This window comes from Stenella coeruleoalba (assembly GCF_951394435.1).
Source record: "Stenella coeruleoalba genome assembly, chromosome: 15".
In the NCBI taxonomy this organism is placed as follows: domain Eukaryota; kingdom Metazoa; phylum Chordata; class Mammalia; order Artiodactyla; family Delphinidae; genus Stenella; species Stenella coeruleoalba.
The window spans coordinates 13,774,434-13,796,382 of NC_137161.1; the positions used below are offsets into that span (position 1 = coordinate 13,774,434).

Below are 21,949 nucleotides of genomic sequence, written 5' to 3' on the forward strand. Positions count from 1 at the left end.
TATTCTCCCTTCAAAGCCTCCAGAAGAAACCAGCTCTGCCAACATCTTCAGCCCAGTGAAATTGATTTTGGACATTGATCTCCAGAACTGTGTTGTTTTAAGCCACTAAGTGTGTGGTAATTTGGTACAGCAGCCGGAGGAGACGAATACACGGACTTTTCCATTTCAGTGAGTGGAGATGGATTTCCGTCATGTTGCAACCAAGAGGCAAGTGATGCAACAGCTCCCAAGGAAGCCTGTGAACTCTGCCTCCATCAGAAGGTCCATTCAGGTGATCGGTCCATAAGGCAAAAATCGTGAGCACGCTGTGCCTGCCCCCCGACGGTACTGGTTAGAGCTCAGGCTCTGGAATCAGATCACCCGGGCTTGGATCCTGGATCCAACCACTTGAGCAAGTGACTTAACCACCCCAAATCTCAGAGATCAGTTTGGCAAATGGAGATAATAACAGAACCTGCTTCACAAGGTTGACGAGAGGAGAAGGGTCTGGCTACATAAATGTTAGTTTTGATTATTGTGTTAAGATTTGTAAACATCCAGGTTTTGGTTTGCAAGACAATTTCAGGGGGCAGATATCTCCTCGCAAAGGCTGCTAGAGAGAGGAAGATGCGCGTGGAACTTTGAGCTTGGCCTCTCAGAGAAAAACTGGTTGTAACATCTCTGGGCCCTTGATGGGAGGAGAAAAGCTGGGGAAAAAAATGGTGGTGTCAACATTTTGAGCAGATCTCTTTTTACACAAGGAAGAGGCTTGAGTTTATCTCTGAGAACAAGAGTTTTGCTGGGGGATGATGGGACCACCTTCCCTCCATCACTTTTTAAAGATATACAGAGATAACTTAGTTGTTATGGAGATGCGGGGGTAGAGCAGGTGGGGACAGTGGCATTTGGGGCAGCCTGGGCTGCTCTGTGGGGATCAAGGTTGGAACCTGGAAGAAGGGGTGGTGTGGCCGCTGATCCCTCTCTGGCCCCCCTGAATGAGCTCTGGACTGAAGGCGGTTTGCTGGCTCCTCTGGATTGGAAAGAGGTTTGTTTCCAGAGTCCCTGGCACACTTTGCCCACAGCTCTGTGGCAGTGACAAAGTAGGACTCAGGGTCCTGCTACACGGCACCTCACGTGTCTGTGGGCCTGGCACAGCGCCCAGGCGTGGGCAACGGTGTGCTCTGACAGGTCTGACAGCAGGGAGGTCTACCCAGAGGCTTCCTAGGGGTCAGCCATGGGCAAATGGTAGCCAGAGCAGAGGGCAAAGAACATGGCAGATGCTCAGTGGTGACCCCACCTGAGAAACTCTTTGGATAGTTCTGGAAAAAAACTAGGTGGGGGGCACCGAGTGACCATCCTTGAGTGAGCGGACATCTGGTTTACACCTAAAGCTTTTCTGCTGTATTCCGTATTTCCTTTCTTTCCATGCACCCAGGATTCTGATGTCTTGGTGGTATAATTGATCCCCCTCCCTGAGAGGGTGTGTCCTTTCCTAAACAGTTGAGCACGATGGGACGCCCCAACTGGAAGAGCCGACAGTCACATTATCTAATACAGCAGAGGTTAGCCGCGTGTGGTTCTTTATAGTTAGATTCAGTTAAAATTAAACAGAAGAGAAAATTCCGTTCCTTAGGCCTATTTCAAGTGCTCGATAGCCAAATGGAGCCAATGGCTACCATACTGGATGGTGCACGTTTTCCATCATTGTAGAACATTCTATCGGACAGTGCAGCTCTGGAGGGATAAAGAAACGAGGTTGACAATTTCTCTGCTGTGTTGATAGGTTCAATTAAGGAAGAGCTTGCAGGCTGGCCTGGAGACATATCTCATTTAGCCCAAAATGTGCTTATTAAAACAGTTTTTGGAAGAAGAGCCGTCTCTCTCCCCCTTTCCTCTGTCCCTTCTCGCTCTTCTTGTTCTCCCTCTCTCTCTGTCTCTAGATTTTCAGCTACTTTGAGAATTTACACGCTCTGGCAACGCAGGGCTTGCATTCGTCTATCCTGAGAATCCTTAGCCTTGACGCTCCTCTGCAGCCTCTACTGGGTTTTCCTCACTTTACCTTACCTGCTTACTTGGTCCCTGTGGGCATCCTAGTTTGAAACCTCTGATCCAGAGCAATCTCATATACATGGAAGGATCCCAGGGCCAGCAATCCTCACAGGTTAATGAAAACTGTATTTAAAAGCCAGCGCTGACTTTGGAGACCCAGGCACCGAGGAAAAATTAATAGCAGATTTCCCCCCAGTCCATTGCTTTGCCTGAAATTGGAAAAACACCTCCCCGTGGCCCCCAGGCCTCCCCTCAAGCTTGAAAGCTGCTCTGGGGGGTCACCAGGGCTCAGGCCTCTGGGCAGGGTTCCCTGTGCTTTCCCTGATATCAGGGGAAAGGTATGTGGGGAGGCTCTGTTTTTCTCATTTGCGAGGGGATTGTCGGGGGTGCTAAAGTGTGACAACAGTAGCGATCACATTTCGGGCTTAATAAAATACCATGACGCTCAGCTAGACACTACCTCATACTCCACCAGCTGACCTGGATTGAGTTACCCGCTGGGCCAGCACCGAGGGGAGTGGGACAAAGCGGAGGACACGAAGATGGGGCTGGGCCCTGGGGGAAGAGGATCCTATGCCCCTCAACTGTGCTGCACGGGGGGCAGGCCTCTCAAAGGATGCCAGCCTCTCACGGCCCAGGGTGCTTCTGGCCTCTCTGGAGTCAGAGTGTGACTATCATGGGGGGGTGTGTGTCTGAGCGGGACTACCCGCCCAAGACAGAGGATGGGTTCCTGTGGCCTTGGCATTGGTGAGGCGCAGTGGGGCTGAGGAATTGACACTTTCTGACCCAGAGAAACAACTGCAAAGAGTCTCGTGCAAGGATATCCAGCATCCCGGTGAGAAACTGGAAACCCCTGCAGTTCCCTCGATTGGATCATGGTGGAATGAACTGTGGTATATCCATTCAGGGGAATCCTACCCAGCAGCTCAGAAGAAAGAGGGAGATAGTTACGTTAGCACATGGAAATGTTTCCAAGACATCCTACAGTGCAAAGAGCAGCAGATTGGAGAATGAGACATCCAGTATCACACATGTCGATATTTATAAAAACCAATTAAAAACAAGGTGATATATATAAATGTATCCATATACATAAATGGAAATAGAAAGATCTGGATGCTCACACGTCCGACTGGGAACAGTAATTCCATCTGGGAAGGCACTGGCGTTGGGTTAGTGGTCAAAGGAGGCTTTAACCTTACTGAAATGCTTTCTTTCCTTTCCTTCCTTTCTCCCTCCCTCCCTCCCTGTTTCCTTCCTTCCCTCCTTCCTTCCCTCCTTCCTTCCTTTACAAGGAGAATATGGACATATATCGCTTTTGAAAAATAAAGTATCTCCCTGGGGAGGAGAGGAGAAAGCAGGATCTAACACTGGAGGCCAGAGGCCAGCGATATATAGCCTCTGACTGGCTCCCAACATGCCGGGGTCTGTGCTCAGCACTTCACATAGATTAACGGGGATACTACTGTCATTCATCTTACACAGGAGAAAATGAGGTGAGAGAAGTACAGGAACAGGCCTGTTATGAGCTGAATTGTGTCCCCTCAAAAGATGTTGCAGTCCTAACCCCAGTACCTGGGAATGTGACCTTATCTGGAAAGAGGGTCTTCACTGATGATCAAGTGAAGATGGGGTTGTGAGGGTGGGTCCTAATCCAGTATGACTGATGTCCTGATACAAAAGGGAAATCTGGACACAGAGACAGATATGCACACAGGGAGAACATCATGTGACTGTGAGGGCAGAGGTGGAGTGATAGGTCTACAAGCCAAGGAACGTCTCGGAGAAGGTAGGAGAGAGGGGCAAGGAGCAGATTCTCCCTCAGAGCCTTCAGAAGGAGCCAACCCTGCCGACATCTTGATCTTGAACTTCTGGTCTCAAGACCTGCAGGACAGGAAGTTTCTGTTGTTTAAGTCACCCAGTCTGGGTACTTGGTTACCCCAGAAAACTTCCGAGGCCATAAAATGAAGGCGAGGAGGAGCCCAGGAGGCTGTGTGCCTCCAGAGCCTGTTCTGGCAAAGATCCATCCATCCTAAGACTAACTTATAAAAATGCCTCCCGTGGGCCCGGAACAGCATCAGAGGATGCTTGGGTCAAGGGAGGGGAGGTTTCGGGACTAACCTGACTCTTGTCCTCAAGGTACTTCTTGTGTCCCCGGAAAAAAGAGGCTCCTCTGCTGCTCCCACCATGGTCCAAGCCATCATTACCTGCCACCTACACCGGAGGGTGGCAAACTATGACCTGGGGGCTAAATCTGGCCTGCCCGCTGTTTGTGTAAATAAAGTTTTATTGGAACACAGCCATGCTCATTCATTTACATACTGTCTAGGGCTGATTTTGTCCTACAACAGAACTGAGTAGTTGAGACAGAGACAGCCTGCGCCGCAGAGCTTAAAATATGTACTCTCTGGCTCTTTACAGAAAAAGTTAACTGAGCCCTGACTCAGACTATTACAGTCACCTCCTCACTCTGCCTGCTTCTACCCTGTCCACCCCCAATCTTGCCAGCCTAGTCTCCATCCAGCAGCCAGAGGGATCCTGCTAAACCTTAAGTCACATCCTCTCCCTCCCCTGCCCAAAACCCCATAATGGCTCCCACCTCCCTCCAAGTGAAAACACAGTCCTCACCATGACTCGGGCCCCACTTGTCTGCACACGCTCCCACTCATCACTCTCCCGCCACCATCTCCCACTCCTCTCTCACTGCACTGCACACACAGCAGCCCCTGCTAGTCCTTCAACAACCCTCATGCTCTTGCCCCAGGGCCTTTGCATTTACTGTTCCTTCTGTTTTGAATGCTTTTCCCTTCTCTTTCCATCTATCAAAAGCCTGCGAACGTTTGTTGATGTCACTGCCTTTGTAAAAACTGCTCCAACTCTACGCCATGTCAGGAGAAATGTTTCTGTGCTTCCACACTTCGTGGGGCCTGTAGGGTTAATCTAGGCCTGATATAATGGCCGATTTCTTCTTTCATCTGCTAAACTGGGAAACCCTAAAGGTAGTGCTTTTTTTTTTTTTTTTTTTTAATTTAAACTGTTTTTTGCAAGGTCAGAGAGTACAGCAGTTAAGAGCACACACTCTGGGATCTGGGTCAAATTCTGACTCTGCTTACTAACAGAATGGACTTGGACAAGGTACTAATCTTCGTGACTCTCAACTTCCTTGTCTGTAATTGAGCTATAGAATGGTACTGCCCACTTAGGGTTTTGTAAGGATTGAATAAATCAATACAGGTAAAGCATTTTGCAAAGTCCCTCACCCACAGAAAATGCCACATACACGTTTGCCTTAATTATCACTAGCATTACTATTTTGAATTCCATAGGCCCAAACTGAATTGAATTCACCACCAAAAGAGGTTCATGGATGGTCAGCTCTGCTGAGGAAGCAGTTTAGAAGCAAAGCAGGACATCGCAGTCTTCGGTCCAAATTCTAAAGACACGTCAGGATGCTACACGTTAATGCATCTCAAGAAGCGGGGCGGAAGAGAACTAGGGCAGAGACATTCAGTTTCACGCATCCCTGATGTTGTAGCTGGCCTTCAAATGCCCATCCCTGGGCTCCAGGGCCAGCCCCGCTGTTCCCTAGGTGTGTGATCTTGGGAAAGTGACTAGACACCTGTGAGTCTTCAGTTTTTTTTTTGTAATAAACTTTTTTTGGGGGGGGCTGCATCGGGTCTTCATTGCTGCACGCGGGCTTTCTCTAGTTGCAGCGAGCGGGGGCTCCTCTTCATTGTGGAGCACGGGCTCTAGGCGCCTGGGCTTCAGTTGTTGTGGTGCATGGGCTCAGTAGTTGTGGTTCGCGGGCTCTAGAGCGCAGGCTCAGTAGTTGTGGCGCATGGGCTTAGTTGCTCCGTGGCATGTGGGATCTTCCTGGACCAGAGATCAAACCCGTGTCCCCTGCACTGGCAGGTGGATTCTTAACCACTGTGCCACCAGGGAAGTCCATGTAATAAACTTTAGAATAGTTTTAGATTTACAGAAAAATTGTGAATACAGTAGAGTGTTCCCATGTGTCCCACACCCAGTTTCTTTTATTGTTAACATCTTATATTCAAATAGTATATTTGTCACAACTAATAAATATCACTATATTATTATTATTAACTGATGTCAATTCTTTATTCAGTCTTTCTACTGCCATCCTTTTCCTCTTTCAGGATCCCATCTGGGGTACCACATTACATTTTGTCATCTTGTCTCTTTAGGTTCTTCTGGGTTGTGATAGTTTCTCAGACTTCCCTTGGTTTTAGTGACAGTTTAAAGGAGTACTCGTCAGGTATTTTGCAGAACGTCTCAACTGGGATTTGTCTGATGTTTTTCTCATGGTTAGACTGGAGTTACGGGTTTTGGTGAGGAAGATCACAGAGGTAAGAGTGCCGCTCTCATCACATCACATCAAGGGTACATACTATCAACATGACATCACTGTTGATGTTGACCTTGCTCACCTGGCTCAGGTAGTGTTCCTCAGGCCTCTCTACTGTAAAGTTACTCTCCCCCCACCTTTCCATAGTACACTCTTTGGAAGGAAGAAACTATGCAAAGCTCACAGTAAAGGGTAGGGTATCTACATAAATTATTTTGAATTTTTCTGTATGGGAGATTTGTCTGTTCTCCCCCACTTATATATTCAATCATTTATCTGTGTCAGTATGGACTCATGGGTACTTATTTTATATTTTGGGTTGAATACTATGTTATTTGTTTTAGTACTCAAAGTGTTCCAGCTCTGGCCACTGGGAACGCTTCCAGTCAGCACTTGTGTCCCTTTGACATACCCCATCATCATGGGTTTTTTTGAGCACTTCTTTAGTTTTTGGTACCATAAGATGCTCCTTGTTTATCATGTAACTTCTCTGTCCCAGCCCTAGAACCAGTCATTTCTCCAAGGAGCCCTGGTTCCTTTCACTGGAAAATGGTGTTTTGAAGCCAAGATATGGATGCTGGATGTGCTAGTTGCTGCAGGAGTGTCATTGCTTCTGGGCCCTCTTGGGCAACAGACCAAGGTCTCCAGGATTTTTAAAAAGTATTTATTTGGTTGTGCCGGGTCTTAGTTGCAGCAGGCAGACTCCTTAGTTGTGGTAGGCTCCTTAGCTGTGGCTCGCGGGCTCCTTAGTTGTGGCCTGCCGGCTCCTTAGTTGCGGCATGCATGTGGGATCTAGTTCCCTGGCCAGGGATCGAATCCAGGCCCCCTGCATTGGGAGTGTGGAGTCTTAACCACCGTGCCACCAGGGAAGTCCTGGATTTTTAAAAAATTATGAAATATGGGTAATGCATCCACTTGCAGGTGTGTAATGAGGCACGTGGCTGGCCTAATAAATGATACCGATTATAGTCCCGACCACTCCTTTCACCAGTGTGGAAACTGAAGCTCGGACAGGGCCAAGTGGAACTTACATAAAGGGTCACAGGGCCTGGGTGAAGGTATCTGTGGGACTGCAGGAGCGTCCCATCTTTCATCAGCGATGACAGTGATTTATCCTTTTGTCATGTGCTCAAAGTCCAGATTTAGTTTCAGGGTCACATTAGTCTCCTGAAATGCATGAGACAGCATCCCACCTTTCCTTTGCTCTGCAGTGTGTGCAGGATTGGATTTATTTATCCTTTCCTTGAATGTTTGGTGGAACTCTTGTCTAAAACGAGCTGGACCTGGTGCCTTTGTTAGAGCTGTACACCTTTAACTACGATTTCAATTTCCCATGGTCACTGGTTTACTTATTTAAAACATCCCCCTTGGGTTAATTTTGATAATTTACATCTTTCTGAAAAGGGTCTACTTCATCCAGGTTTTCAAGTTCATTGAACAATACTGCTCATGGTATTCTCATAACTAAATAGGTCCCCTGAACCTATGATGATGTCCACGCTTTCATTCGGGATGTTGGTTACTGATCTCTTCTTCTCCCTCTTTTTTTTCTTGTTCATGCTTGCCAAAGGCTTTCTACCTTAATGATCTTTTCAATTACCAGTTCTTATTAATTTTCCTGGTTTTCTAATAAATGTAATTTAAGGCTGTCTGGATCAGCCTTTGCCTGCACCCCACAGGTTTTTTTTTTTTTTTTTTTTTTGTGGTACGTGGGCCTCTCACTGTTGTGGCCTCTCCCGTTGCAGAGCACAGGCTCCAGACGCGCAGGCTCTGCGGCTATGGCTCACGGGTCCAGCCGCTCCGCAGCATGTGGGATCTTCCCAGACCGGGGCACGAACCCGTGTCCCCTGCATCGGCAGGCGGACTCTCAACCACTGCGCCACCAGGGAAGCCCTAAGCACCCCATAGGTTTTGATCCTTAGTATTCTCATCCTTGCTTGTTTCTGAACAGTAAGCCTGTGACAAATACCCATCAAAATCCGTTCTGATTTATGCTGGTGACAGCCGGGGTTTTCCCAACCTGCTCTGCTGTAGTCTGATCCCATTACTTTTTGTCCTTGGCTGCCTGGAGACACGAATGCAGAAAGGAAATTGTTGACAAATTTGCTTTAGAAAAATGACTCTCATCCAAGCCCAGATGGACTCCCTGCCCACTCCTCCTTCAAGGCAGGTATATTTTAAAAGTGAGAGTGCTTAATGCTGCCTCTAGACTAGCCAGAGAGGGGCCTGCTCCCTGGGAGGGAAACCTGGGCTGTCTTTCTCGTGTTGTTTAAATGTTTAACTTATCTGAAGAGCACTAAACAGGCTGTGGCCTGTGTTGCATTAATGGTCAGTTGGGCAGGACGTCTTGGAGAGCAGCTCAGCGCTGACACGGTGAAATATTATTCTCCCTGACAGCTCCTGCAGAACCGTAAATCAGACGTTGAGCAATCAGGCCCAGGTGTCAGGCAGGCAGCCACAGCCTGCCCAGATTCCAGCCACTTCTGAGTCCCTCCAGCATGATCCTTCCCAAAGCTCTGGCAGCATCTTGAAACGCTCCCCCTCCACCCCACCCTCCAGCCTGGCCACGCCTGATTCAGGCCAGGGATACCTTCTGTCAAAACCTTTAGGTTGATCTTGTTTCTTATGAAGGCCTCTTTTCTTCCATCCACTCTGTGGACCCGTATTCCTTCTCCAATTCACTGTTCATCTCAAAACTGTATTTTTGGGACTTCCCTGGTGGCGCAGCGGTTAAGAATCCACCTGCCAATGCAGGCGACACGGGTTCCATCCCTGGTCTGGGAAGATCCCACATGCCGCAGAGCAACTAAGCCTGTGTGCCACAACTACTGAGCCTGCGCTCTAGGGCCCGCGAGCCACAACTACTGCACCTGCGCGCCTAGAGCCCATGCTCCACAACAAGAGAAGCCACCGCAATGAGAAGCCCACACACTGCAACGAAGAGTAGCCCCCGCTTGGGGCAACTAGAGAAAGCCCGCGCACAGCAACTAAGACCCAACGCAGCGAAAAAATAAATAAATAAATAAATAATTGTATCTTCCGTGAAAGATTAACGTCCCAGCCTAGAAGTCAGCTTGGCCTGGGATCAGATCTCCATTCTACTCTTACTAGCTCTGTGACCCTGGAAAAATGACCTCCCTGGGCTTCATTCTTCATATGTAAAATAGAGATTAAAAAAAAAAAAACTCCCTTTCCATGGTACTTGTGAGATTTCAGTGAGAAAATGCACGTGTGATGCTTGGCACAGGGTAAGAGCTCAATACGTGTCAGCCCTGGGCAAGTTAACCTCTCCGTGCCTCAGTTTTCCCATCTCTGAAATGGGGATACGTAACAGCATCTACCTCCTGTGACTGCTGGAAAGGTTAAATGAAGGCATGCAGGTGAGCCCTTTGGGCACTGCCTGGCACACAGTGAGCTCTCAGGACATGTCAGCTGTCGCTGTGATTGGGTTTATCATTCTCACCTGTGCCCCCCCCCCCCCCCGGCTCCAACCTCAGTCCACATCCTTCTTTCTAGAAATGCATTCAGATCCTTTGTTTATTGCTTTGTTCCCCTTGCACAGGGGGGAAGAGAAGGTGCCGTAGTGGTTTAGGCTGCTGTTATTTGTGTGACTTTTGTTTTGCATATACGATGTGAAGATGACATGATTGACGGAGGAGTTTTTCATCTTTGTCTTCTTCGTTTACACTGGGAATTTCTCCTCCTCTTGCTGTCAGGCCTTGCTCATCTTCCTCCAGGCTTCCTGGCTGCACCAATCCTCCCTGCTCTCCTTTTCCCTTTGAACCCACTGTCTACAGCACTGTAGAGTCTAGATTTCCTGTTGGGAATCTTCTTTCTCAGCCAGATGGCAATCGTTCTCCTGGGGGAGGCAGCACAGCACGGTGGATAAGTGCAAGGGCCCTGGAGCCAGGCTGCCTGGGTCTGAATACTGCCACTGCCAACTGTGTGACTTTGGGCTGTTCGCTTAACCTCTCTGTGCCTCAGTTTCTTCATTTGTAAAATGGGTGTTATGGACTGAGTGTTTGTGTCCTCCCCAAATTCATATGTGGAAGCACAAACACTCAGGTGACTGTATTTGGAGAGGGGGACTCTAAGGAAGTAATTAAGGTTATGTGAGATCATAACGGTGGTGCCCTGATCTGACAGGATTAGTGTCCTAATAAAAAGAGACAGCAGAGGTGCCTAGCACGTGCTTTTTCTCTCCCTTTCTCTCTCCCTCTCCTTGTACACACACTGAGGAAAGGCCATGTGGAGACACAGTGAGAAGGTGGTCTCTACAAGCCAGGAAGAGAGCTCTCACCAGAAACCACACTTGCCAGCCCCTTAATCTGGGACTTCTAGCCTCTAGAATGGTAAGCAAATTAATTTCTGTTGTGTTAAGCCATACAGTCTGTGATGTTTTGTTATGGGAGCCTGAGCAGACTGAGATAATAGGGATAACAATAGTGAAGATTAAACCAGTTAATACATGTAAACCGCACAAAACAGTGCCTGGTACCTAGTAAGTACTCAGTAAATGTCAGCTGTGATTACTGTTACTATTCTTCTTCTTCTTATTTTTTTTTGCGGTATGCAGGCCTCTCACTGTTGTGGCCTCTCCCGTTGCGGAGCACAGGCTCCGGACGTGCAGGCTCAGCAGCCATGGCTCACGGGCCCAGCCGCTCCGCGGCATGTGGGATCTTCCCGGACCGGGGCACGAACCCGTGTCCCCTGCGTCGGCAGGCGGACTCTCAACCTCTGCCCCAACCAGGGAAGCCCTACTATTATTATTATTATTATTATCATCACCATCTTAACTGAAATGTAGGTCATGTCTTACAAATTTAGGGTTCCAGAGCTTCACTGTCTCATGGAACTTTCTACAATGTGTACAATGAAGTAAATGTTCTGTCCAATATGATAGCCACCAGCCACATGTGGCTAATTACATTAGAATTATTTAAAATTAAATACAATTAAAAATTCAATGCCTCGGTCACACTAGCCATATTTCAAGTGCTCAATAACCACATGTGGCCAGTGGTTGCTGTATTGGACAGTGCAGAATAGAACACAGATATCCCTAGGGCTCTAGAGCATTGGCTTTCAAGTGGTTTTGACTGTGACCTTCCGTAAGAGACACATTTTCTATCACAGAGAGATTTAAATTACTGAAACATAATTGATAACACTGAGACAATTTCTCAAACAATATTCACCACTACTATTTGTGATGCACCCTATCATACCCCTTTCAATCAACTTTCCTTTTTAAACATTTAAAACCATACCTTCTAATTATTAGGGAAACATAAACTATAATGAGGGATCACCTCACACTGGTCAGAGTGGCCATCATTAAAGAGTCTACAAAAAACAAATGCTGGAGAGGGTGTGGAGAAAAGGGAACCCTCCTGCGCTGTCGGTGGGAATGTAAATTGGTGCAGCCACGATGGAGAACAGTATGGAGGTTCCTTAAAAAACTAAAAATTGAGTTGCCATATGACCCAGTAATCCCACTCCTGAGCATGTATCGGAGAAAACTCTTCATTTGAAAAGACACATGCACCCCAATGTTCACTGCAGCACTATTTACAACAGCCAAGACATGGAAGCAACCTAAGTGTCCATCAACAGATGAATGGATAAAGAAGATGTGGCACATATCTACAATGGAATACTACTCAGCCATCAAAAAGAATGAAATGACGACATGGTGCAGTAACATGGGTGGACTAGAGATGATCACACTAAGTGAAGTAAGTCAGACACAGAAAGACAAATACCATATGACGTCACTTATACATGGAATCCAAAGTATGACACAAATGAACTTATTGACAAAAGAGAAACAGACTCACAGACATACTGACAGAAAACAAACATGTAGTCACCAAAGGGAAACGGGGGGATGAATTAGGAGTTTGGGATTAACAGATACACACCACTATATATAAATATCCTGTAATAAACCATAATGGAAAAGAATATGCAAAAATATATATGTATAACTGAATCACTTTGCTGTACACCAGAAACTAACACAACATTGTGAATCAACTATACTTCAATGAAACAAACAAAAAATAAAACCTTAGTTTCATCCTGAGCAATATCACCTATGAAATCACTGGCATAATGTGCTAGTCATTTCCCCCCTAAAACACTAATAAGAGAAAAACTGTAAGTTTAACAACAAAAAAATTTTTTTTCAAGTAAAAGCAAGTTACATGAAGCCTGCACTGTGCTGTACGCTAGGTGATCCGTAAATACGGTGCAGCTGACTGACTACTCTCAAGGGCTTGGTGCAGCGTTTCTCAACGGGGTGCCCCTGGCATTTTGCGGGGAATGATTCCTCGTTGTACAAGGCTGTACGAAGTACTGGGTTACGTGGCACCCCTGGCCCCGACTGCTAGGAGCCGACAGTTCTTCCCCTTCGTGTGATAACCCACACTTCCCTCCCCATTTCCAAACTCACCCTTCTCCACTTGACGATAATAAGGTTGCAGACATCGAGAGCCTGCGCTCTGAGAACGAGGGAAGACGGGAAAGCGAGGACGGGGCTGTCCCTCGCCTGAATCTGCCCTGCTTTCCTCCACTCACCTCTTTACGCAGGGGCCACGAGGATGGATGGCATCGCCTCCCCCGCTGCACACGGAGCCCCGAAATCAAACCCAAGAGGACTGTGCTCCCCGGCACCTCCACTCAGCCGGGTCCGGCCTGGCTTTGGCAGTGGCACATGCGCAGTTCAGTGAGCCCGAGGATGCTTTTATGAGCTCCCAAGCGGCAGGTGTGTGAATTTCAATCAAACCTCCCCCCTTGCTCCACAACCCAGCTGACATTTCAGATGAGGATCCTCTGCCCTGGATTTTACTGCAAAAGAAGTAGCCCTCGCACAAAGGCAAGTTGGCCGCGTAATTGTCAATATTTATGCCCAAACTCCAGCAACTTGCTGTCATTTAGGGCCAGGTTGCTCACCACTGTCATAATCTTTGCCCTATCTCTGCATTACATGTATTGTTACTGAATTATGGTAAAATCGGGGATTGGGCAACCTAGTTACCTTTTCTAGCTCATCATACAATAAACATATAATGATTTAAATTAAACAATTTGCCCCTGTACCATGTAAACCCCCCTTGCACAGTCCCAGTGGCACATGCAGCCCTCTGGTGGGGAGGCCCATCTCTTGGGCATGTACCGTGTGCCAGGCTCTCTGCTGACTGCTTCCGTGTATCTCCCATCATCCTGACGACCCTGGAAGTTAGGGGCTTTTCTTCTACCCATTTAACAGATGAGGAAACTGAGGTTCAAAGGAGGTAGAGTGACTTGCACAGGTCACACAGCCAGGAGATGGTGGAGCCAGGACTCAAAGGCAGACTGAACTGACTAGCAGACACTTGCCGTAAACTCTGGACACGCATCCCTACAGTCCTGAGATACAGCTGAACTTGGCACCTACTTTGTCTCTGACCAGTCCTCCTCATGGAATCCCTGCCCCAGGAGCACTTTCACCTTTCAGTCCGGGAACCATCTAATGCAAACACCTGCTTCCACCATTGCCCCCTTTGGTCTGTTCTCCACCCGGCAGCCAGAGGGAGCCTCTGAGCAGTGAGTCAGGTCATGTTGCTCCCCTGCTCTAAATCCTCCAATAGCTTCTGGTCACTGTTAGAATGTTACCCAGAGCCTTATGATGGCCCAGAGGCCCCACGTGATCTGTCTCCCCTCCCCCAAAATGCCCTCCACAGTCCTTCCTGCTCTTTTGCTCTAGCTGCACTGGGCTCTCCTTCCTGTTCCTGGAACTTGCCAACTCTGACCATGCCCCAGGGCCTCTGCACTGCTGTTCTCTCTGTCTGGTACACTTTCTGCCTAGATGCCCACGTGGTCCTCTCCCTTACCTCCTTCAGGTCTCTGCTCCAGTGTCACAGAAGCCTTACCTGGTTTTACCAAGGAAAACAGTCCCTGTGACCATCTCCTCCGGCTCTGCTGGCCTCTCCTTGGAGCACTTTATCTGACATTTTATATTCAATTGTTTATGGTCTGCTTCCCCAACTGGAAGGTCAGTGCCTCCAGGGTGGGGGAATCTTGCTGTGTTTTATTTTTGTTTTTTTGGCCACTGAATCTACAGCACTTAGAGCAGGGCCTGGTGAATGATAAACCCTCCATAAATTGCCGTTGCTTGTGGGAGCTGATCTCCTTATTTAGAGATGGCACTGCAGGCTCAGAGCAGAAGGGGATCTGACTTCGTTCCCTAAACGCCATCATCTGACCATCCATGCCGGAGCCGGGCTCCAGCCCCGAAGGACCTCCCTGGGGAGCTCCACCGGGCTGCCCTTCAGATTTTGACGGGGGCTCCCTGCACCAGCAAGCAATATGTGTTCACTTGTGTCTTAACTTCTGCATCGTATGACATGGTTTCAATTCTGCTGAGGTGCCCTCGGGGCTTCTGGCACTGGGGACATTTTGGAAAAAAATGTAGAGAATAAAAACAAACTGGCTTCCCTGAGTAGCTCCAGCTGGTAATTAAGATCCTTTTCCAAGAGGTGCGACTTTGACTTTGCGGTCAGCGCAGAACAGCAGAGGGGGCAAGGTTCTGAAGACATGGGCTTGAACACACACCAGTCCAAAAAATACCTGGCTCTGAGCCTCAGGTTCAACAAGACGGACAAAGTGCTTACTAAGTGTCTACCAGTCACTGCCTGAGAGCTTCAAACTCGCGTATCTGTCTGTCGATTTGGTATTTCACTGGGGTGTCCCAGACACCTCCGACCTCATGTGCCCACAACAGAAGGATGGAGTCTCCCGTCTCCCCTGTGTTGCCCACCACAGAGAACAGCACCATCACCCAGGTCAGGCCAAGCCCAGGAGCCCCTCTGGGCTCCTCTCTCCTCTCATCCCCCACATCCAACCCGTCAGCAAGGCCTCTCAGCTTTCCTGCCATTCTCCCGGAGTCCACGTCTTCTTCCCATCTTGATCCAACCCGTTTTTCATCTTTTGCTTGGAAGTATCTCTTTGCTGGTCCCGCTGTCTCTACCTTTCCCGTCCTACTGCCTAATCTCCATGCAGCAACCAGAGTGGTCATTTTAAAACATTAATCAGGTCACGTGGCTCTTCCCATTTCATGCTCCCTCGCCCCATGGTTGTCCAACTCTGACGTCTATGGCTCGTGTCCGGCTCATGCCTCCCTCTCCAGACTCATCCCTCCCAGCCGCCCCCTTGCTTTCACTCACTCACTGCACTCACCTGTCCTTCTTGCCGATCCTTGATGATGTCACACTAGTTCGCACCTCAGGGCGTATGCACCTGCTGATCCCACCTCCCTTGGTCTCCACCTGGCTGGTTCCTGTCATCATTCAGGCCTTGGCTCAAGTGCCACGTCCTGGAGATGCCTTCCCTGACCCCCTCGAGAATGCTGTTCCCTTACCCTACTCCCTCACCCCCAACACTCACTATCACATCTGATTGTTTTATTTTCTTCACGTCCTTTTCACTACCACAAGCATGCTTGTTTATGGATTTGTTTGGTTGTTTACTGCCTGGTCCCTGGGGATTTAGGGTGACTCAGACAGACGTCCCTCCTCGCACAAAGGTGACATTCTAAGCAGGAGACAGGGAAAAACTACATCCACCCTGGACTTTTCAGATACAAGGGCCAATAATTTCCATTTTTTGCTAAAGCAGGTTGGGTTTTACTACGTGCAATCAGCTGAGTCTTTACTATATTAGGCGCCATAATACTTGCTGAATTCAATTGCCATTTTTTTTTAATTTAAAAATTTAACTTTAAGTTCTCTCTTTTTTCCCCCCAAGACATAAGAGGGCTTTGTAAAGAGAGCTTGCACATTGCTTTTGGCAATGTGAGATAGTTTTGGGCCTTGATGCTACTGGCATTCTCCACTGCTCCAAAGCTTTCTTTCTCAGCAAGTTTTTTTTTTTTTTTTTTTTAATATTTAGTTATTTATTTAGGCTGTGCTGGGCCTTAGTTGCAGCATGCATGCAGGATCTAGTTCCCTGACTAGGGATTGAATCCCGGCCCCCTGCATTGGGAGCATGGAGTCTTACCCAATGGACCAACAGGGAAGTCCCCTTCCTCAGCAAGTTTCTATCTCAATCCTCTCTTTGAAAAAGATGTTGGGCAGAGAGCATCAATCTCATTTCACAGATGGGAGGGCTGAGGCCCAAACGGCTTGCTGAGACTGGACGGAACACAAGATCGATCATTTCAGCAAGGATTTTCCTTTCTGGAACTCTAGGACTGCAGACTGGGAAGGAAACTCTGTATCCTTTCCTGACGATAAATGAGTAATGCTCTCAGTTGGCCAGGACAGATTTGCAATTTATAGCCTTCATATTACTACTTCACAGTTGAGTACCCAGGGATTTTCCAGATTCTAAGAAAAAAATATTCCTACTAGGATAAATAGAATTGTTCTTTTACATGCAGTTTTATTTTAGGTTGCCTTTATTTTTCAATCTGTTAAACCAATAACGAGAATATAATTTACAAAGCTAGAAGATTCCCACATTAATCCTCTTATCAACCAAAAAAACTTTCCTCACCTTGGAGAAAGCTGCTTGCTCTTTCATTAGGGGTAAGTAGTGCACTGCATTTCCCTCCTTGCTTTGTCTACCAGGAAGCTCAGAGAGACTCAACTTAACTGCTGTAGTTAGCCTGAGCCAGACTTTTTCTGGTACAATGCCTCACCCTTATTCATTACATGGCTTTCAATTCCTTTGCTTTTGCTTTAGTAGCTCTATTTTAAATATGTTTTCTATTTGAAATTCTTCCCCAATCTTTCCGACACAGGCTGGGTATAAACAAACGAATTAAATTTATTTCTGAAGCTGCTCTCCCCCTTTTTCCTATCTCCCTTGCTACTTGCTTAGGGGCACAGGAGCAGATACTTTAAATCCGCGCGGCCCCACCGCTCACTCTCTCTCTCTCTTTGTAAAACATGTTTTCAGGAGAATGTAACTTGTTTTTAAAAGCTTCCATCCTGGCCCACTGCTAATTATTCCTGACCCAGGAGGATCTGTACTAATTTGTCTTAATAAACTTTATTAAATAGCAAATTTCAGGAGGAAGAAACTACGCAGCCTTGATTGGATTAGTAAAACTGCCAGTGGACATCACCACTAGAGCAGAGAGAAAAGCCCATTAACCACAGAGAGGGAAGGTGGGGAGAGAATCCGGTCAAGTGTGTTTCCAATAAGCCATGGCTGGCCACAGTTTTGTGCCTTCTTCGGGGTTGTGAGCAAAAGTTTCTAGCCTCCAAACGAAAAAGGAAAAAAAAAAGGAAAAAGAAAAGGCAGTGCCTCTGCCCCCAAACAAGATGCAGGTGATTAAATACAGCAACTATGGAATGAAATGAGCAATCAAGCAATTCCAAACCTCCAGGTCATTGAAGAACAGATGTGTATCTGCGAGGTTGAAGATCATTTCTTCCATCATGAGGCCGATGCGCACGGACGCCGTGGTGTCCTGTTAGGAAGAACCAGAGAAAAGCGCAAGTAAGTGGAGTCATTGTCGTCTCAGCCTCCTCTCCTCCCGGCCCACCCCTGAATGGCAGATCCGGTCTGTCCTCATCTGCGCGGCTAGCACACGGCCTAAGATGTGTCTCCGGGTGGGGTCAGGGTGATAATGTTGCACAGCTTCTGAGATTTCACTTCTACTTTTTCATCATTTCTATCTACCCTCGTCAGTGTTTAAACCTCCCCCCACAAATATGCCCCTGGAATGGCAACTGTGTTCAGTGTTGCAAGAACCAGAAATGGCTGTAGGAAAGGAGAGCCTCTTGGAGAATGTGTGTTTCCAGGGAGGCCTGAGTGATTTCAGGGAAAGCAGTATAAACTATGTATAAACTACTGGGAGAGCCGGGATGCTGGTTCTCTCCTTACAACGATCGCTCTATGGCTATAGCCCTCCTCCTCCGGCTATTTAAAAAAACACTTTTATCTAACAAGAGAGGATTAACTACGAAAACAAGCATTTAAACAAAACCCACTGTAGGGGACTTCCTTGGTGGTGCAGTGGTTGAGAATCCGCCTGCCAATGTAGGGGACCCAGGTTCGATCCCTGGTCCAGGAAGATTCCACATGTCGCAGAGCAACCAAGCCCGTGTGCCACAACTACTGAGCCTGCGGGCCACAACTACTGAGCCCATGCGCCGCAACTACTGAAGCCCACGTGCCTAGAGCCCGGGCTCCGCAACAAGAGAAGCCACCGTAATGAGAAGCCCACACACTGCATCGAAGAGTAGCCCCCGCTCTCTGCAACTAGAGAAAGCCCACGTGCAGCAATGAAGACCCAATGCAGCCAAACCAGACCAAAGAAACCCACTGTAGTACATCTATACCCGGGAAAACGAGGCAGCCATTAAAAAAACGGAGTCACGCTAGGACTCCTGACATAAAAGAAGCATCCAGAAAAATAGTATTAAGGAACAAAGGCAAGCTGTATCACAGTATAGTGTGTAAAACACAGTGTACAATAAAAGGGTCCACTCTCTCTCCCTGTCTCTGTCTCCTTCTCTTTTCTAGACACAGAGCATGTAGACTGCATTACTCTTTACCCATATTTGGGGTCCCATCCTGAAAAGCTTCTCCCTGTAGGAAGATGATATACACCAGGGGCTGGCAAACTACGGCCTGAGGGCCAGATCTGGCCTGCTGCCTGTTTTTGAATGGCTCACGAGCTAAGAGCGATTTTTACATTTTTGAACAGTGTATTGTCTACGGTTGCTTTTGTGCTTTGCAGGCAGAGGTAAGTAGTTGTGACAGATCCTTACAGATCCTAAAATACTATCTGGCCCCCCGCAGAAGAAGGCTGCTGGTCCCTGATATAGATGCTCCCTGTTGAGATGTGACCATATGACTTGCTTTGGCCAATGAAGTGTGAGCAGAAGTTATGTTTTGCTTCTGCTTGGAAGCTCTAAGAGCTAGTGCATGGTTCACCATGCTCTCTTCCCACTTCACAAGGCTAAATGTTCCAGATAAAAGCTACTCGGTTAGCTTGGGTTCCAGAGTAAAGAGGATGAGAGTCAGAGCTGCAACAGACCACAATGGACACATACAAGAAATAAGAAGTAGATGAGATTGTAAAGCAATTGTACTCCAGTTAAAAAAGAAAGAAGTAGATGAGATTTGGGGGATGTTTTTTACTGCAGCGTAACCTCACCTATTCCAACTGATACACGTGGAAAATATGGAGCACAGGGCACACAAGGGTTCTCAACCCGGGCTGCCCACTGTGATGATCTGAGGAGCATTTAAAAATCCTGATGCTCAGGCCATACCCCTGATCAATAAAATCAGAATGGCTAAGGGTGGGATCCCGGCACCAGGAAACTTTACAGCTTCCCACTTGATTTCAATGTGCAGTCAAGGTTAAGAACCACTGGTCTCGGAAAATAGCTAGCTAGTGGGAAGCAGCCGCATAGCACAGGGAGATCAGCTCGGTGCTTTGTGACCACCTAGAGGGGTGGGATAGGGAGGGTGGGAGGGAGGGAGACACAAGAGGGAGGAGATATGGGAACATATGTATATGTATAACTGATTCACTTTGTTATACAGCAGAAACTAACACACCATTGTAAAGCAATTATACTCCAATAAAGATGTTAAAAAACAAAAAAGAACCACTGGTCTAAAAGGAGAGACAACACTTAGTAATATTCCTGGTTGATTCCTGGTTGATACAACACTTAGTAATATTCCTGGTTGATACCTAGTTGATAAGTGATTTCTCTGTGCCACTCTCTAAGTATTAACTCATTTAATCCCCACAACACTCTCTGAGGTGAGCACTAGTACTTTCCTATTTCATAGATGAGAGCACAGAGGCTCACCGAGTAACCTGCTCAAGGCCACACAGCTAGCAAGTGCTGGGATCTGAAGCCAGGTCATCTGCTTCCAGAGCAGCACTGCTTCAGAGGAGGCGCTGGAAGGGCCAGGATTGGGAGAGGAGTAAAGGGGGCCTTGACCTGTCACTCCATACACTTCTTTTCCCCACTGAATTTTTTTACTGGGAGGCTGCATTACTTCTATTATAAAAATAAATAATGAATGACATAAACCCTTCTTGACCCTTAAAAAAAAAAAAAAAAGGAAAAAACCCGTAGCTGGTGATCTCAGCTTCACACACACAACTGTGAAGAATCAAGCCCAGGAACGCAGCCATTAGGTGAAACATCTCATTAGGGCCCCAACAGCCAAAGCTTAGCACTCCAGATCCTGGCTGGAAGTCGCAGGGTAGAGCGCTCCATGAATAACGAAGAGAAAAAGGGGAAAACAAACTTTTCAGGGCCAAGCAGGGAATCGTTGTGTGACCTGGCAAAGGGGTTTGGGGGTGTTTCCACACATTACTCATACCCAAACCATTTCCCCTCTGCAGGATTGCACATTCTTTCTTGGCGAGGCCGCTTGTATACCTAACCACCTGTGCCCAGCCCTCCATGTACTAGACAGGAAGCAAGAAGAAGGGGCCAGGGCTTCCCCGGTGGCGCAGTGGTTGGGAGTCCGCCTGCCGATGCGGGGGACGCGGGTTTGTGCCGCGGAGCGGCTGGGCCCGTGAGCCATGGCCGCTGAGCCTGCGCGTCCGGAGCCTGTGCTCTGCAACGGGAGAGGCCACAACAGTGAGAGGCCCGCGTACCGCAAAAAAAAAAGAAGGGGCCATCCAGACTTATCCTCTGAAAGGATTTATTCAGAAAAATGTCAGGTCCCATGCCAGCACACAACAGGAAAAGTAATTATTGTAGACAAAATGGCTTACCTATGACAAGTATTTGCATAGTTAGAAGAAGCCAAATCCTCTCTATCGATAAAGCTGAAATTATGACTTACTGATATTGGGAGGATGTGAAGAGAAAGTGTGCATGTGTGTGATAAAGGCAAGGGTGAGAAGAGAGAGCTAAAGTCTTATCTTCCAGTTTGGGAAGCCAGAGACCATGCCTAAAACAGAAAAACAAAAAAATCAAGATGTGGTCACAGAAGCAGGTTACTTAGAAATTTGGAGGTGACCCAAAGAATCAGCAAGAGTTGAAAGTTGTTGCCTCTGCGCAGAAAGAGGGGGTGGGGGTGGGTGGAAAGTTGCTGGGGCCTGCTGTTTTTCGTAATACTTTCCTTTGGAGAACTCTATGGATTTTAAACTCTATGCATAGATTTCTTGGATAAAAAGAAAACTAAATTAAAAATAAAAGGAAACATACTCAAGTAATATTACCCTACAGTAAATATTAAACTGGAAAAAGACCCATACATGTGAACAAGGGACATGTAAAAAGATGTTCATTACAGAACTGTCTGTAAATAGCAAAAGTTCGGAAACAATTTAGCTGTCCGGCCAAAGGAAATTAGAGAAATAAAATGTAGAATATTCATACAATGGAAAACTAAACTCAGTGGAAAGAAATGAACCAGACCTCCATGTATTACCAAGGATGCCTCAAAAAAAAAAAAGTTGAGTGAAAGCAAGTTTTCTGGAAGTTATATACTGCATGTTATTACCATTTATTAGAAACATATACAATGTTACTACATATTTTCCATGGGCACTTATATATTTGTAAATATCTG

The 21,949-nt window shown here is 47.2% G+C and overlaps 1 protein-coding gene across 6 annotated transcripts in view; it reads right to left on the reverse strand.

Annotated features, from left to right (window-relative positions):
- Positions 1–21,949, reverse strand: part of EYA2 (EYA transcriptional coactivator and phosphatase 2) — a 270,332-nt gene that overhangs the window by 19,087 nt on the left and 229,296 nt on the right. For all 6 annotated transcript variants that reach the window (XM_079944472.1, XM_079944470.1, XM_079944468.1 and 3 more), the window contains exon 10: positions 17,769–17,858. In XM_079944472.1, coding sequence (XP_079800598.1) covers positions 17,769–17,858 — 90 coding nt within the window. The remainder of the gene's footprint in view (positions 1–17,768; positions 17,859–21,949) is intronic.